This window comes from Bufo gargarizans, chromosome 6, assembly GCF_014858855.1.
Source record: "Bufo gargarizans isolate SCDJY-AF-19 chromosome 6, ASM1485885v1, whole genome shotgun sequence".
NCBI classification, from domain to species: Eukaryota; Metazoa; Chordata; class Amphibia; order Anura; family Bufonidae; genus Bufo; species Bufo gargarizans.
In genome coordinates this window covers 98288117-98306534 of record NC_058085.1, presented here as the reverse complement: position 1 = coordinate 98306534, position 18418 = coordinate 98288117, and the positions used below count along the sequence as shown (strand labels likewise).

At 45.1% G+C, this 18418-nt stretch overlaps 1 protein-coding gene across 3 annotated transcripts in view; it reads left to right on the top strand.

Annotated features, from left to right (window-relative positions):
- Positions 1-18418, top strand: part of ACSS2 (acyl-CoA synthetase short chain family member 2) — an 82170-nt gene that overhangs the window by 28406 nt on the left and 35346 nt on the right. For 2 of the 3 annotated variants that reach the window (XM_044297150.1, XM_044297149.1), the window contains 7 exons: positions 2689-2727; positions 13619-13756; positions 14685-14855; positions 14974-15107; positions 16412-16544; positions 16682-16738; positions 17281-17361. In XM_044297150.1, the coding sequence (XP_044153085.1) occupies positions 2689-2727; positions 13619-13756; positions 14685-14855; positions 14974-15107; positions 16412-16544; positions 16682-16738; positions 17281-17361 (753 nt within the window). The remainder of the gene's footprint in view (positions 1-2688; positions 2728-13618; positions 13757-14684; positions 14856-14973; positions 15108-16411; positions 16545-16681; positions 16739-17280; positions 17362-18418) is intronic. The other variant, XM_044297151.1, reaches the window with a different exon arrangement.

Here is an 18418-nt window from a genome sequence, read left to right as displayed (position 1 = left end):
TGACCATCAGTTCGTGGTTGCTCCAACTTGTAGTTCGCAATACAACCCCATTCACTATTACTACTTGCAGGGCAGGTAGTACTACACTGTAGTCTTTGGTTTTGAAAACATGCCATACACAGAATCTTTGTCTAGCTTTCACACTTGCGTTTTGTCTTTCCGTTTGTGAGATCCGTCATGGGCTCTCGCAAGCGGTCCAAAATGGATCAGTTTTGCCCTAATGCTTTCTGAATGGAAAAGGATCCACTCAGAATGTATCAGTTTGCCTCTGATCAGTCTCCATTCCGCTCTGGAAGCGGACACCAAATGGCTGCCTGCAGCTTTTGCTGTCCGCTTGACGAAACTGAGCCAAAACCGTCCTGGCACAATGTAAGTCAATGGGGACGGATCCTTTTTCTCTGGCACAATAGAGAACAGATCCGTCTCCCATTAACTTTCAATGGAGTTCATGACGGATCCGTCTTGGCTATGTTACAGATAATACAAACTGAACTGTTCATGATGGATGCATGCGGTTGTATTATTGTAACTGATCAGTTTTTGAAGATCCATGACTGTTCTTCCCAAAACGCGAGTGTGAAAGTACCCTAAAGGAGTTTGGAAAGCTGCGGTCAGACATATATGCTGGCCATATCAATGAATCGCCTCTTTGTCACAATCTGAATAGATGCTAACAATCTCGGGACCCCCTTCTAAGAAACAATCTGTTTAATCAACTTAATTGACAGATCTGGCTGACTTTGTATACTAATAACCATTTGTACTTCATAATTTTACGGCCACATGGGGTGGCTTTCGCTGCAATTTGAAGCAGAATTTCAGCTGTGGTTTTGCAGTAAGCTTCACCCTCCGCACTGCAAAAGAAGGGTGAAATCTGCAGCGGAAATGGGCAGCATAAATTCACACACTGAAGGTGTAAAATCCACACCACAGGTTAATTTACACTGCAGATTTTTTTTTCCACAGTGTGTTCTTTCTTAAAATTTTATCCACATTTCTGGCCCTGTAAAAAAATAAATAAAAAAAAGTGCAGATTTGCCACACGCGAATGGACGTAACCTGATAAACAAAAATATCATAGAACACTAGTTTGTTCTGTAGATCTCCCACTGTCCTAATTAATTGTGTGTCTGTTACATTGTTGACTGCACACTGCCTGTAACATCCTATACAGAACATGTACAAATGAGTTGGTTTCAGGCCCCAGTGTATTCATGGTTCATACATCCATAATACAATAAATCTCATCTCTACACACCGTTCCCATGATCAATGAGCCTGCCACCCATATAAGGAAGCTTTCTCCTTTTTGTGGAAGCAAGCTCCCTGCTGCAAGGCTCCGGTGGGTCATTGATCACAATTGATTCATTGGATTATTCAGTATATGTGTCCCTGTTTAGTCTCTGCAGGCGTACTAATAGCTTGTTGCATTTTTATTTCCTTTGCCAAGTCTCACCTGGTTTCCAGTGCAATAACTGCCTCTCCCTGCTAAAGCTTTTGGCTTTTTTGCCTTGAATTGAAAAAGTCAACAAAGTGACCCATTATCCAATTGTTAACAGCTCTTCTCATCCATTTCTAGTTTATGTATGTTTCTGAGAATGATCCGTAAACAGCATCTGCCATCATGTTGAACCCTAGTAAACCAGACATACTGCATGGTAGGGTTGAACATGCTGAGTGCAGCGATACCTCTGTTGCAGCATTTTTAGAAAAATGTGTACATCTGTTTTGTGCTTAGAGCACCAAGGGGCTGGCCCAGTCCCTCAGAGCACTGCTTCTCCTCCTCCTCCTCCTCCTCCTCTCCAATGTAGGAGAGGCCTGTTCTACTCGCTGTTTAGATGCCTGGCCCTGAAATCTTGCACACGTACCAGTGAGAGTACAATTAACATATGTGCCGTTTGGATGTCATGAGCAAGGACCCTGCTCTGAAGAGCCAAACTTTGCATGTGCCGATTGTACCTCTTGCTGGATCTCAGAGTGGAGATAGCTCTCCCACCCTGAGATCCAAGCTGTGCATGCGCAGACTGTAGTCTCTCCAGCACATGTGAGATTTCAGGACCAGGCATGGAAACATTTAGGGTGCCTAGCACTGTCAATCACTGGAGGAATAGGAGTGGTGACAGGAGAGAAGAGCAGGTGAAGCGCTGCTCCGAAGAGCTAGGCCAGCACCTTGGTGCTCTGAGCACCTCATTAACTATAAAAATAAAAGTACACATTTCTCTAAAATGACACCTCTGATTGCTGCAGCAGAGGAGTTGTTGCACTCCGCATGAACAGCCTTACCAGGCAGTATGTCTAGTTTACTAGGGGTGATCATGCTGATAGATATGGCAGCCTTTACATCTATAGACATATTTAATATCTCCTGATCTTGCTTTCCTAAATGCAAATCTTTCTAGTTATGCAGCAGTAGGAGAAAGCTGTCAAGCAGATATAACCATTCAAGAGTCTAGGAAATCGGCTACTGAAATAGTGGCTACAATAATTATAAGGAAACCATAAGAAATGGTTGCAAAGAATTGGCCGATCTAGGACTTCTACAAGGGATTTCAGTGGGAATGGTGTATGTGTGCGTATATGCTTGTCTCACAGGAAAGCAAATACAAACCTTATTTTTCCCACCATGTCAGTATTGTGTGCTTGGTTTTAAGGCTACTGAATATACTTGTATATCTGGGTTTTTAACAGGGAAACAAGCAGGACAGAGCAAAGCGAGCTGCACTCCAGGTATTTCAGCTGTATCTGCAGGCAGCTGTGTGTGTTAATCATTTCTAGTGCGTCTCACTAACAGCACCGTGGCTTTCTGTCTTTGCATATGTCTGTCTCACAGGGTGTGTCTCTTACATGTCTCTTGTAGGCATAGTCTTCTCCAACGTGACATGTTTAACTTGGACCAGCGATACCTATTCTAATGACCCCTGTTTGGTAAAGGATTACATGCAAACAGGATACACTGATGAAATGTATTTCATTCAGTAAACTGACACGTGCAAAATATATTACAAGAGAAAAGTAGCCGTGAGTTTCTGTATCTAGTTTCCAATGTCACCTTCAAACAAATGCTGTGTTTGCTCGGCAGCTATAGCTATGGCTATCATCAGGGGGCTATGCCAGAGTTCTCTCTTAGACACTGACATAGTCACCAGCCAGTCTCCACGTGTGCCGGCCAAGCTTGTGGAAAGTATTTTTAAAGGAAGTCTGTCAGCAGAAAAATCACTGTTAGGCCTCATGCACATGGCCGTTACTTGCGGTCCCCATTGCACAGGCATCATTCGTGCAGATTCCGCAGACGGATCCAGACCCCACTCCGTGGCAGAGGCACGGGGTTCCGTGCCTCTGTTCCGCACCGACCTTCCGGATTGCGGACCCATTCAAGTGAATGGGTCCGCATCCGTGATCAGGGCCGGTGCAAGGATTTTTGCCGCCCTAGGCAAAGATAAATTTTGCTGCCCCCTCATGTCACTCACCGACAGGCACGCACTCATTCACCGACAGGCACGCACTCATTCACCGACAGGCACGCACTCATTCACCGACAGGCACGCACTCACTCACCGACAGGCACGCACTCACTCACCGACAGGCACGCACTCACTCACCGACAGGCACGCACTCACTCACCGACAGGCACGCACGCACTCACTCAGCACTCACTCACAGGCACTCACGCACTCACTCACTCACTCACAGGCACTCACGCACTCACTCACCGACACTGTGAGGTCCAGTGTGGTGCAGCTCCTCAGTCCTCCAGCGTGCCATTTAGCATGCCGGGGCCGTAATGACGTCATATTCCAGCATCACAGAGGGCGCACGAGGGAGGAGTGGGGAGCTGCTAGAACAGACGCCCTTGCCGCCCGCCTCCTCTCCTAAATAATTTATTTTGGAAGTACATATTTTCTTCTGCAACAAGCCAAATTTGCCAAGGCTTAGCCCTCTTGCAGGCAAGCGTTCCTCCCGCAGCGAGTCCGCATTGCAGCACCCGGCCTGAACTCCCATCGTTGCCGGGAGTCACATAGCATTATATTGATTTATGATGCTATGTAACCCTTACAGTTCTGGAATGTATTGGATAACACTGACATAATGTTGCCAGTGTTATCCAATACATTCCAGAACTGTAGGGGTTACATAGCATCATAAATCAATATAATGCTATGTGACTCCCGGCAACGATGGGAGGTCAGGCCGGGTGCTGCGATGCGGACTCGCTGCGGGAGGAACGCTCGTCCGCAAGGGGTCTTATAAGTGTCAGAATAATAGAACCCCCCACAAAAGTGACCGCATTGTGAAAACTAGACCCCTTAACGTATTCATCTATGGGTGTAGTGATTATTTTTATATATATACATACCGTATTTTTCGCCCTATAGGACGCACCGGCCCATAAGACGCACCTAGGTTTTTGGGGAGGAAAATAAGAAAAAAAAAATGTTTTACCAAAAGGTGTGCTGTGTGTTTAGAACTAATGGTGGTCTGTGGATGGCACTATTACTGGGGATCTGTGGATGACGGACACTGTTATGGTGGGGGATCTGTGGATGACGGACACTGTTATGGGGGGGGATCTGTGGATGACGGACACTGTTATGGGGGGGATCTGTGGATGACGGACACTGTTATGGGGGGGGAATCTGTGGATGACGGACACTGTTATGGGGGGGATCTGTGGATGACGGACACTGTTATGGGGGGGATCTGTGGATGACGGACACTGTTATGGGGGGGATCTGTGGATGACGGACACTGTTATGGGGGGGATCTGTGGATGACGGACACTGTTATGGGGGGATCTGTGGATGACGGACACTGTTATGGGGGGGATCTGTGGATGACGGACACTGTTATGGGGGGGATCTGTGGATGACGGACACTGTTATGGGGAGATCTGTGGATGACGGACACTGTTATGGGGGAGATCTGTGGATAACGGACACTGTTATGGGGAGGATCTGTGGATGACGGACACTGTTATGGGGAGGATCTGTGGATGACGGACACTGTTATTGGGGGGGATCTGTGGATGACGGTCACTGTTATGGGGGGGGGGGGGGATCTGTGGCTGGCACTGTTGTATATGTGCCATCCACAAACCTCCAGCCCATAACAGTGCCACAGATCGCCGCCGCCGCAACCCCCCCCCCCCCCCCCCGCCGCCACCATACAAATATAAGATGTGATATTCAATTAATAATTATCAAACATGCCCCCTCACTGTCTCCTATTACTACCTTACATCCTAATCGCTGCTGTTTTCAGGCGGCTGGCGCGTCTCACTGACGTCACTTGCCTGCGCCGCCTGCTTCATTCATAAAGTAGGCGGCGCAGGCACGTGACAAGAGTTACGCTGCCGCCCCCCCGGCCTGCATGAATTCAACAGCAGCGATTAGGATGTAAGGTAGTAATAGGAGTGAGGGGGCATGTTTGATAATTATTAATTGAATATGACATCGTATATTAGTATACCAGAGCGGTGGGGCGGTGCTATATTACACTGACTGCACCGCCCCGCCGCTATTGCCAGCCCCCAGACCCTCCTCCCAGTCCATCCCCGAGTCTCCGCTCGCTCCTACATCGCTGCCAGCGATGTAAAACTGCAAGCATTCGCCCCATAAGACGCAGGGGCATTTCTCCCCCATTTTGGGGGAAGAAAAAGTGCGTCTTATGGGGCGAAAAATACGATATATATATATATATATATATATATATATATATATAGCAGATATCTCAAAGACTTCATAGAAATTACATCGAATTTCACAGCTTATTGCTAGTGATACTCTAAATTTGCTTTGTTACCCATTTATTTGGTATCTGTATATATTGAAAAAGGGCAGGGGGGAGGGGGGGGAGAGGATGGGCCTTTAAGGGATGGCGCGGGGGGTATATGTTTATATTGCCTCTATCATATTGACTCTCTGAGTTAACGGTTATTGGTACAATCCTATGAATTGCCTGATCACAAACTGAAGGAGAAAGAAGGACCATAGTCATATAGAGTTTGCTATGTCTCGCCATGGCTGCCAGATTTTTAGGAACTTGTCATGTGTTCTGCTGATCCAGCTGGACATTTCTTTAAATTGGCATATTAGGTCCACCTTCCCCTTCCACTCCCAAATTGAAGGGGGTCTCATATCTAGCCAGTGTAATGGTATTAACGATCTAGCAATTGCAAGTAGGTGCGTGGTGATAACATTTTTGGAAGGTAAAGGTATGTATAACTTGTTTGGTTTCGCTAAGACCATCATTTCCACTGAAATACAAAAAATCCTAGTGTGTGTTTCCTAAGAATCTGCTGGACTCCCTCCCAGAAGGGCCGTATTTCCGGACAAGCCCACCAAATAGGGGGGTTTGGACTCTCTCACCTGACCTCCCACAGCGCATAAAGGACAGAGACTTTCTTATGTTTCAAAATTGGAGAAACAATTAGCTTTCAAAGGGGGTCAATGAGTCCTTTATTACATATTCCTTCAGCACATTGTGGCAGATCGTTTAAAAGTAAGATTGGCATAGGAAAAGAGAAGCTGGTTGATTTAAGGTGTGTGGGGAGAGCTTCAATTGGCAGGAATTTACATTCCTGAAAAAAATTCTCAAGAGTAGTGGAGGAGAATAGTCTCCAAAGTGCTTGGTATGTCCCTGTTGGTGATCCCATAAGTTCTGGGAGTAGGCTTGCTGGCATTAAAGGGGAAAGACCCCCCTAATGATTGTGTTGCGCATCTTGGACCATGTCTCCCATAGCCCCCTTAATAATGGATCACAGTTCCCTAAGTCTGTGGAGAGCCCCTTTGCCAGCCATAGCCTACCCTGGAATGAAGGACCTGTAGCATAACCTGCCAACTTAATTACATCAGGCTGTCTTCTTGGGTCTACCATTTCCAGACATCTATTTAGTTGTATAGCTTGATAGTACAAGTGCACATCAGGCAGCCCCAGACCCCCCTCCTCTTTACGTCTTGCAAGAACATGGTAGGGAATTCTGGATTTCTTTTTATTCCAGAGAAATCTTGAGAAGGCACGTTTTATGACTGAAAAGAAACTATTAGGCCTCTTTCACACGGGCATCATGTATTTGGGCCGGATAAGATGTGGGTGCGTCGCGGAAAATCATGGTGATGGACCATGTGATGAGCACAGTGACGTCACCATAGGTCCTTTTCCTCCTGCACAGCAAAGAAGAAGAAAGAAGAGAAGCCGGGCTGCGCGAACAAGTGGATTAAGGTGAGTTAAATTATTTATTTTTAACCCCTTCAGCCCTATTGTACTATGCATTCTGTATTAAGAATGCTATTATTTTCCCTTATAACCATGTTATAAGGGAAAATAATAATCATCGGGTCCCCATCCCGATCATCTGCTAGCAACCATGCGTGAAAATCGCACTGCATCCGCACTTGCTTGCGGATGCTTGCGATTTTCACGCAGCCCCATTTACTTCTATGGGGCCTGCGTTGCGTGAAAAACAAAATGGAGCATGCTGCGATTTTCACGCAACGCACAAGTGATGTGTGAAAATCACCGCTCATGTGCACAGCATAGAAATGAATGGGTCCGGTTTCAGTGCGGAAATCTCACCCGTGTGAAAGAGGCCTCAGGTAGCTTAATTGGGACCATTTGAAGTGTGTATAAGATCTTGGGGAAGACATAGGCTTTCAATACATTCTTTCGGCCCATCCATGATAGAAAAGGGATGTCATATTTTCTTAAGAGCTCCTTAACCTTCTCCAATAAAGAGACATATATACAGTACAGACCAAAAGTTTGGACACACCTTGATGCTTAGCACTTGTTGGCACTTTTGCCTTCACTCTGCGGTCCAGCTCACCCCAAACCATCTCGATTGGCTTCAGGTCCAGTGCCTGTGGAGGCCAGGTCATCTGGCGCAGCACCCCATCACTCTCCTTCATGGTCAAATAGCCCTTACACAGCCTGGAGGTGTGTTTGGGTTCATTGTCCTGTTGAAAAATAAATGATGGTCCAACTAAACGCAAACCGGATGGAATAGCATGTCGCTGCAAGATGCTGTGGTAGCCATGCTGGTTCAGTATGCCTTCAATTTTGAATAAATCCCCAACAGTATCACCAGCAAAGCACCCCCTACACCATCACACCTCTTCCTCCATGCTTCACGGTGGAAACCGATCGGGGCATAATATTGCTTATTATCTCTCCTCTCCAGAGCTGGGGGGCCTAATCCCTGCATCGGAGACTTTCTCCCTCCTCTCTTACATGAGAGGAGGGAGAAAGTTTATTTTCCGTGATACGGTCTGATCACTGTCCTAAGCCCTCAGCTACCTCTGGAGCTCCAGCGCTTGAATTAAGCGCTAACGAGCTGAAGTGGTGCCGTAAAAAGGCTGCGCTCCAGTCCAAGGCCCCTTAGTGACTGCAGTAAAGACACGTATGGGTGGTCACTAAGGGGTTAAACCAGGCCCAATGACTTGTAGGACTAGCTCAGCTTAATTTAATAATACTTTTCACTTAGGCCGCCTGCACACGTTGCTGGAATACATGCGTTTTTTCACCACAGATTCCATTGTGGAAAAAACGCAGCTTAGTACAGTACCAGCAAAGTGTATAAGATTACAGAAATTTCATGTACACTTTGCAGGTTTTTGCAATGTGGAAATTGACCTGTTGTGCAGACTTCCAAATCCGCAGCATGTTAATTATGTTTGCGGTTTTAGTTGCCAATTTCATCCTTTTGTAATGAAGGGTGAGATCTGCAGGAAAACCGCATCAAATCCACACTGAAAACCGCTGCTAGAAATTACGGGTTTTGGTGCGGATATGCTGCAGAAATACAAATTGTACCTGGTTTAACAGTGAATTTACTGGTGACTGATTCCCTTTAATGCACCCCAAAGAGTCCTAATGGAAGATAGCTGATATTTCAAAAACTAGAAGGATATATGTAGTCTGCAATATTGCATCTTTTTTACTGAGGTTACTGATGTGAGATTTTAAGCAGAAGTTACTCCTTCATTATACGTTGAATTATTTTCACACTCCTTTAACGTGCTTTGTGATCTTGGGTCAGACTCTTCTTCCCTTTATAATATGCTGCTATTTGTGCTGCAAGGTGACTGTCGCAAAATTTACAATGTGAAAAGTCATTGTCGGAGGAGCTGTTTATTTTCTATTCCCTCCCAGAAAGAGTTGATGAAAATTAATTACTTCAAGGGGTTCTCTCACTTCAGCAAAAAGCATTTATTATGTAGAGAAAGTTAATACAAGGCACTTACTAATGTACTGTTGTTGTCCATATTGCTTCCTTTGCTGGCTAGATTAACTTTTCCATCACATTATAAACTGCTTATTTCCATGGTTACGACCACCATGCAATCCATCAGTGGTGGTCGTGCTTGCACACTATCTGAAAAAGCACCAGCCTGTGTGCGTCACCAAATATTCCAGCGCTTCTTCCTACAGTGTGTAAGCACGACCACTACTGAGGATTTGGAGGGTGGTCGTAACAATGGAAACAAACGGTGTATAATGTGATGGAGAAATAAATTTAGCCAGCAAAGGATGCAATATTGATAAACACAATGCATTAGTAAGTGCCTCGTAATAACTTCCTCTACATAATAAATTTTCCTGAAGTGAGGTCATGTGTACCCCAAAATGATGCCATTAAAAACTACAACTTTTCCTGCAAAAAACAAGCCCTCATCTTACTGCATTGATAGAAAAAAATGAAAGCTCTTTAAGAAACATTGCTTGGTCTCTAAGGAGCAACACAGGCTGGTCACTAAGGGGTTATACTATAATTTATGTCCGTCTTCCTGCTTGGTGAGCACAGGCCGCTCCTGTCACATTTCTGGCTTGCATGACTGATTTCTGACTTTGTGCTGTCATTGCAGCCGGTTATATACCAGTAAGCGTCTCTTTATGTAATCTGATGTAACAGTCTGATCTGTGGACTAATTCAGAATAGTAAATATGAGATTGCTGCTTTTTTTAAAAATTTTTACCATATTCTGAGTGAACCTGTTATTGGTTCTTATTAGGCTAATTTCACACGATTTCACAGCGTTTTTTTGGGAGTCATCATGGATCTGTAAAAATGCTTCTTTTATAATAATACAACCGCATGCAATCCGGTTGTATTATGCCTTCTATAGCCATGACGGATCTGTCTTGAACACCACTGAGAGTCAATGGGGGACGGATTCGTTTTCTATTGTGCAAGATTTTGTCAGAGAAAACGGATTCGTCCTCATTGACTTTCAATGATGTTCAAGACTGATCCATCCCCATTGACTTACATTGTGTGCCAGGACGGATCTGTTTGGCTCCACTTCGTCAGGTGGACAGCAAAGCGCTGTAGACAGCGTTTTGGTGTCCGCCTCCAGAGGGGAATGGAGACTGAACTGATGCATTCTGAGCGGATCCTTTTCCATTCAGAATGCATTAGGGCAAAACTGATCCGTTTTGGACCGCTTGTGAGAGCCCTGAACGGATCTCACAAACGGAAAGCCAAAACGCTAGTGTGAAAGTAGCCTTATTTGTGATATATTTTTAGAGGACTTTTCATCACTTCAGACATCTCAGTTTTAGTTATTTATTACTTCCCATAAAATAACAATGCTGGATCATCTGTACACATAAGGCTACTTTCACACTTGCGGCAGAGTGATCCGGCAAGCAGTTCCATCGCCAGAACTGCCTGCCGGATCCGGCAAAACGTATGCCAACTGATGGCATTAGTAAGACTGATCAGTCAGAAAAATGCATTGAAATGCCCGATCAGTCTTTCTTGTGTCATCCGGCATTTTTTATTTTAATTTTATTGTTTCACTTTTTTTTTCGGACGGATCCGGCATTCAGGCAAGTCTTCAGTTTTTTTTCGCCGGATATAAAACCGTAGCATGCTGCAGTTTTATCTTTTGCCTGATCAGGCAAAAAGACTGAACTTAAGACACCCTGATGCATCCTGAACAGAATGCTCTCCATTCAGAATGTATGGGGATATGCCTGATCAGTTATTTTCCGGCATTGAGCATTTTTGACGGAACTCGGGGCCGGGAAAGAAAAACGCTAGTGTGAAAGTACCCTAACTCGTGCCTTGTTTCCTCTGCTCTTATTATATAAATAATATATGAATATTGTATAAATAAATTGATTAAATAATTAAAGTTGTCAATTTATGCATAAAGATTTCAGAGAAATAAAATAGGAAATGCAGAACACAGGGGGAGATTTATCAAGGTTGGCGTTCCCATAAGCCAAAGAGTAAGATGTCTCTTAATAAATTTGTTGCATATCTGGCCTTCCATGTGCCAGAAACTGAAATCAAGGCCAGCTAGGGGCTATAACCTGTGTCAGGGTGGAATTTTTGTATGATCCCCAAACAAAAGATCTAACCATGTTGTCTGCAATGCTCAAAATCTTAACATTTAGTCTAGGGGCAAAAGAATGAGAAGTACATATGATTCATGGTGGTATTTAAGTCTTCCTCCGCTCAAACAGCAGAAGACCCTTTTTATTAGCAGAAAACTGGGTATCATCCTTACAACCTAAAAATACGAATGAGCGAATAGTATTGTGACGTGTTTTAACAAAGAGTGATGTATATCCTCATAGTATGCACTGGATGCAGATAGGATACTCTAGGCGGACCCTGTGTAGCCATCTAGCTTTCATACTAAATATTGTAACCTAGGTATATCCAAAATTTTAATTATGATTAATTTATCCTACTATATCACCTTCACCAGTTATTAGCGTATGTTATAGTGAATCTGACGGGCTGTGCAAAATCCCATCCCCTTTAAATGAGACCAGAAAAGCTCAAAAAGTCTCGAATTATGGCACAAATATGGCGTGCTCCTAATTTGCCATCTAAAATTTTTTTTTTTACATATTAATGGGGTAAATAGTTTAAGAAATGTCTCCCGCAGAGATTAAAAAAAAAAAAAATTCCCCTGAATTGTTTTTCATGGGAAATACAAGTATTTAATAAAACAGACCTATTAGGTGAGATGAACGCTCCTCTTAAAGCTCCATTCACACATCCGCAATTCCATTCTGCATTTTGTGGAACGGAATTGCGGACCCATACATTTCTACACTTCCGGATCCGCAATTCCGATCGTGAAAAAAAATAGAACATGTCCTATTCTTGTCCGCAATAGCGGACATGAATAGGCATATTCTCTTAGTGCCGGCAATGTGCGGTTCGCAAACTGTGTAACGCACATTGCCGCTGTCCGTGTTTTGTGGATCCGCAAAACACACACGGATGTGTGAATGGACCCTAAAGGGAGTGTCACCAGGAAATTCTCAGATAAACCAGGCACAATGTCTTTTAGGGACAGTTCAGCTGCATTTAGTGATACAGTTCACATAGTGATCCGCTGCTTCATTCTAAAGAAAAAGTACTTTTAAGACCTCTTGCACACAACAGTGTGTCCCCCTTGGCCGTACACGGGATCACGGATGCGGACCCGTTCACTTGAATGGGTCCATAAATCCGGTGATGCGGAACGGAATAGAACCACGGAACGTAAGCACTATGCTTTCGTGGGGTTCCCTGCTTCCGTTACGCAAAAAGATAGAACTTGTCCTACCTTTTATGCGGAACGGACGGATCGTGATCCGGATGCGGCTGGCCCGCGGTCTGCCCATGCATTGGCGGACCGCAATTTGCGGTTCGCAGCACGCGTTCGTGTGCAAGAGGCCTAAGTCATATGTTTCCTCTGCCAGCCCCTCCTCTCCTCCTTCTTGATGGACAGAGCCAGCTTCCTGTATAGTCATCATGCCTGGCTCAGAAAAGAAATGGAGGGACTGGCAGAGAAAGCTATAGGAGCTTGAGTGCACAGAGTGGTTTGTGTCCACAATTGGTGCACCTAACATCTAATTTGCATATGCATTAAAAGTACTTTTTTTTTCAGAAGGAAGTAATGATGATCTCTAAGTGAATGGTATCATTACATACAGCTGGGCTAGCCCTATAGGTATAGTGCATGGTTTAATAGTGAATTTCCTAGTGGCAGTTGACATAAATATTAAAAACAATTATATATGTTAATTTGACCAGTGTTTGCCTGGGATAATTCCCATGTTACTTTTTACCTCTTGGAACTCTCTAAAAATCTCCCAGTTACATCTAGCCCTTTTATAATACATCTTTATTATAAGTTTTGTGTTTTGTAGAAAAATCTGTTAGCACATGGCAGCCATAATCATATGGCATTATTTTTAGGCTGTGTTCACATGTTCACATGTCATGGCTTTCTTGGAGTCTTTATTCCTAAACTAGCACTTGGCACCTTCACTGGCATGTTTGCGTCCACCGTATTTGGGGGGCAGGATGCACTGTTTGTTCACATTCTCTTATTAACCTGTGATACCGCTTACCTTTTCTGACCTGTGTTGGGCACTGTAGGTTTTCATGCTCTTGTTCGTGGAGGTGTGATACTTCTTGTGACTGGTTGATGGTCTTGACAAGAAGTCAGAGTTGCTGTAAATTGATCGCCACCTATGATAATATTTCCCGTGCCTGCTGAGGATTGTGTCTGTAATCGCAAAAATGTTCTAAGAACAGAATAGTAGTGCTTCAAGCCGATAATGTTTTGTTCATAGATTCTATACAGTGAAGATGGTGTTTTCATTTCAGACCACGTGGAATCCATCTGTGGACTTGTGGTGGCATGAGCTTGTGAAGAATGCCGGCACAGAGTGCGAGCCAGAGTGGTGTGATGCTGAAGACGAGCTGTTCATCCTTTACACCAGTGGGTCTACCGGCAAGCCCAAGGTGAATACATACACTCAGGGTCACATAGGGGGGATGTGATTTTGATTTATTGTTGCTTTAGAGGATTTTGACTGTAAAAAAGATGTCCTCATTGCAAGAGTGTATTAAAGGGATTGTCCGGTTTCTGGAGGAAATCGAACAACACATGTGATCCAATTGCAATATAGAATAGATTATTACTTACCTGACCGTTCCCATGCTGCTGCTCCGGTTCTCCCGGCAGGGCTCTGTTTATCTGGCTGCAGCAGTAATGTCACATCGATAACATGTGACCCCTGCTGCCAATCACTGGCCTCAGCAATGCACATGTTTTCGTTGTGACATCACTGCTGCAGCTGGATAAACAGAGCCCTTCGGGGAGAACTGGAGCAGCAGGTAAGTAATAATCTATAATGTGAAGGGGTTTTTCCATGATTGATATAAGAAAATCAGCCATCATATAGTACATGACAATACCTTTCTAACAAAGCTAGAACCAGCCCTGTACCTCACATGGGTCCAGAGATCTCCACATTCACTGCTCCAATTGCTCTGTTAGATTCTCTTCAGCCTGACAGCTCAGGGGCATGTCCTTTCTGCTGCAGCCCTCTCCCTGTAACTGCACAGCTTCTAACAGAACATATGGCTGGTAGTAGTTGAAGCTTTAATGTGACCATGTTCAACCAGTTCAGTGAGACGGATCAAAAAATAAGGAGAAGAGACAACAGAGCAGGTGGCGCTATGCAGATACATTTTATTGAATAGCTCACTAGCTGTACAAAATTTTCATTTCATGCAATTAAAAAAGTATTCAGATTCTGATGCTGGTTTGAAAAATGTACACTGTTTTGTGACACAACCCCTTTAATGCTGACAAGATCACATGTGCCGTCTGGTCTCCTCCTGAAACAGGACAACCCCTTTAACGTGCTGTTTCTCTAATTCACAGGGAGTTGTCCACACTGTGGGAGGTTACATGATCTTCACTGCCACCACGTTCAAGTATGTGTTTGATTACCATCATGATGATATATACTGGTGCACTGCTGACATTGGATGGATTACCGGACACTCCTACCTGGCCTATGGGCCACTTGCCAATGGGGCAACCAGTGTCATGGTAAGTAAATGTTTTAGATGACGTGCAGCCGGTTTTGTTTAATTGCAGACTTGTTTTTGCTTCTTTTGCCAGTTATTTGACATACATTTTAGCTTTATAACGGTCATTCTGTTCTCAGTTTGAAGGTCTTCCCATATACCCAGACATTTCCCGCATGTGGCAGATCATTGATAAGTACAGTGTAACCAAATTCTACACCGCACCAACAGCAATCCGCTTGCTGATGAAGTTCGGAGATGAGCCAGTTAAAAGGTACGGTGCCACATTAGCAGTTACTGATTTTGTCATTTTCATTCTCAGCGATGCATGCCGTGCACAGCACGAATCTCTTAGCCCCACTAAAAGGCCATATTAAAGCACTCACATTGCTTATAGAGCGGTCAAAAACTCACCTGTCTGTGCTCCTGCCATTCCCACACCACTGCCCCATTCCCAGCAGCTTCAGGTGTCTACTGGACTGGAAGTGGCCTTGTCCAGTGACGCCCACTACCGTTAGGTGGGCAACCTATGGCTTCCTTTTCCGCTGTTCAGCCTCAGGCCACTAGGATTGAGGCTTGTTAGGCAGTAGAAAAGCACTAGAGGTCGCGATGACATCACTGTGACCTCTTGCATCGGGTCTCAGGCGCACAACGAAACTGATCACAAATGCCTACATCAGGATCCTGGAGTTTGAGCACGTCATCACGCTGCCTGAGATCTGTCGGAGGAGATCGCATTGATGTCATTGTGACCGCTATTGCCGATCACAGGCCACTACTGGGGACATTAATTACAGACCGGAGCACTCGAGGCATTATAATTCATGGGGTGTTTATTTGTTTACTCCCACTCTTTTCAAGCCAAACATGAGAACGGGGGCCCCGTACCCCCTGCAGCTGTACTGGGCTATCTCTGGAACTCCAATAGAAATGAATGGAGCCCACATGTGCGACCGGCCACTCCCATTATTTTCAGGGGAGCTGCAGGGGTTACAAGGCCCCCCCGTTTTTGTGATCAGTGCGGGTCGCAGCGGTAGGACCCCTGCCGATCTGATAGTTATGCCCTATCCTGTGGATAGGGGATAACTTTAACCAAACGGAATACCCCTTTAACTCTAACAGGCTATTTAAGGTTTGAGACCTCGGTCAAAGTTATCTGAGTGCTTGGTGAGCTGTTAGAAGGCAGTGGCGCTACTGCCTTCTCAAAACAGCTGATCAGTGGGGGTCCCTGGTGTCAGACACCCACCAACCAGACACTAATGACCTATCCAGAGGATAGGTCATCAGTTTAAAAATCCTGGAAAACCCTTTTATCTTTTTGCCTTTTGGTGATCATTTCATCTTCAACTTGCTTAACTGTTCACAGTAACAGTAATTTTGACCAGCCACTGTATGTTTTAATATGTGATGACTTTATGCTATACCAGATCTAGATATAGTGGAACTGTATGTGAATTAGTGTGCACTACAAAAAAATATTGTGAATGGGCTCTGTCTATTTTTCACCCCATGTCAAATGACACAAGTGCTCTCACAACCCGCAATTGTCATTCATCTTGTATACTTCTCCCCTGGTAGGTACAGTAGAAAATCCCTGAAGATTTTGGGAACAGTTGGAGAGCCAATTAATCCTGAAGCTTGGCTTTGGTATTACAATGTGGTAGGAGAGAAGAGATGTCCAATTGTGGATACATTTTGGCAGACAGAAACGGTGAGAAATACTGCTTTAGTGTCTGGGGAAGGTCATACAGAGCAACTATGGGCCATTTTGAAATGTGGTAGTGGAGTGTAATTCAGCGTAATTTTTTTTTAAATACTTTCTTTTTTTCTTTTTTTTGTCTTTTGCAGGGGGGTCATGTGTTAACTCCACTTCCAGGTGCAACAGCCACCAAGCCTGGCTCAGCAGTAAGTTAAACTTGAGCTGTAATGGCTAATAAAAAAAAAATACAGGGTTCCCACCAGTGCTGTTCTTTCCAAAAATAACAAAAGGACCAGATCAGGCACATAACTGATACAAATGGTGGCAGATGGGCCCCATTGGGTCCACCAGGTTTCCGTTTGGAAGCCCTGCATTTTACTATACAAAATATCGTAGCATGCTGTGCTATTTTGTCCCATGGTATTCATAGTTTTCACCATGCACTGAGGTATATTTGTGTAGGAGCCTGGCTGAATTAATATACCATTGATACAAGGAAGCGTTGTTAAAACAGTAGAGTTGGGACTAATCGGCGACTTTGGCCAAATATTGTAGCACATTGCATTGCAACATGAGACATACATTGCAGCCAGAGATACAGTATACCGGTAGCTCCAGCTTAAAATTACATTGTAGCTAAAAAATATTAACAGCTAGAGGGAGTAATCAGTTAATAAGGATTACAACATGATCAGCTTATACAGTATATTGCTGATATTAATTGTCTTTTCTCCCTTTTATTTTTAAGACCTTTCCATTTTTTGGAGTAGTTCCTGCCATCTTGAATGAGTCTGGGGAGGAATTGGAAGGAGAAACTGAAGGTTATCTGGTAAGTAGAAGGTTTTGTCCCAAATTCAGTCGGGAGCCTTTTACTTTTCCACCACCTCCACTCATACTTAGCCATCGGTAGACAAATATTTTAGAGACCATACATAGCCACAGTGGTTTACCTTTCATAGAGGCGGCTAGTCGCTTCTCCTGGCTCCTAAAAGCCCCCATGCACATTAGTATTTCTCATTCGTATCATTGGGGGGACACAGGCTTGACCATGGGTGTAGCTGCTGCCACTAGGCGGTGGACACTAAGCACAAAAATGTGAGCTCCTCCCTTCAGCTATACCCTTCCTACAGGGACCAAGCTAAAACAGTTTTAACTTAGTGTCCGTAGGAGGCAGACCTCCCTGCTTTGCAGGTCTGCTGATCTTTTTCTTTCTTTCTTCTGGGCTGCAGGCAGCCTCCGCTGCCTTTGTTCCCACCCGGGAGAGGGGATTCCAGGGGTTCCCCAAGCCTGCTGCTCGTTCCCAGTCTCCCGAAGACGAGGAGGACCAGAGGGTCCCAAAGCCTCTGTATCCCTCCAGCTTTCGGGTCACCATGTCCGGCCTACCCTGTCCCCTCTGTTACCGGTGTAGCAACCCTCCTCAAGGGGCAGCACACCGAAGGTGGTGACCCGGCTAGAGCCAGGGGGGCAGACGGGTGAACATTCTCTCGGTCCCCAAGGCTCCCTCCTCCTTCTCAGGTTACCCCATGGGTGACTGTCCCCCACTAAGGCCTGCTTACCTTCTCCTGAGGCCTCAGTTCTGCAGGTGTCCTTCCCCCATTAGAGGAGGGGTGGGGGGGAGGCTTCATGGAAGGACATGTTTCTACAGGATTCTGCCCTGGGGCCACCTTCCGCTCATTTCCCGGCGTTCCAGTCCTGTCCTCCGTCGGGGCCACTGGTAATCAAGGCCCCGGCTTCTCTGCGGCCTATTTCCCATCCGGCTCTTCGCAGAAGATCCCTAGCACCCGGCTGGCTTCTCCGTTCGGCCGGGGCATGTTGCGGCGCCTCCGCTTTCTTGCAGGAGGGGGGGGGGGAGCCTTCCTCAGGGCGGCTGTGTGTCCCTTCTTCCC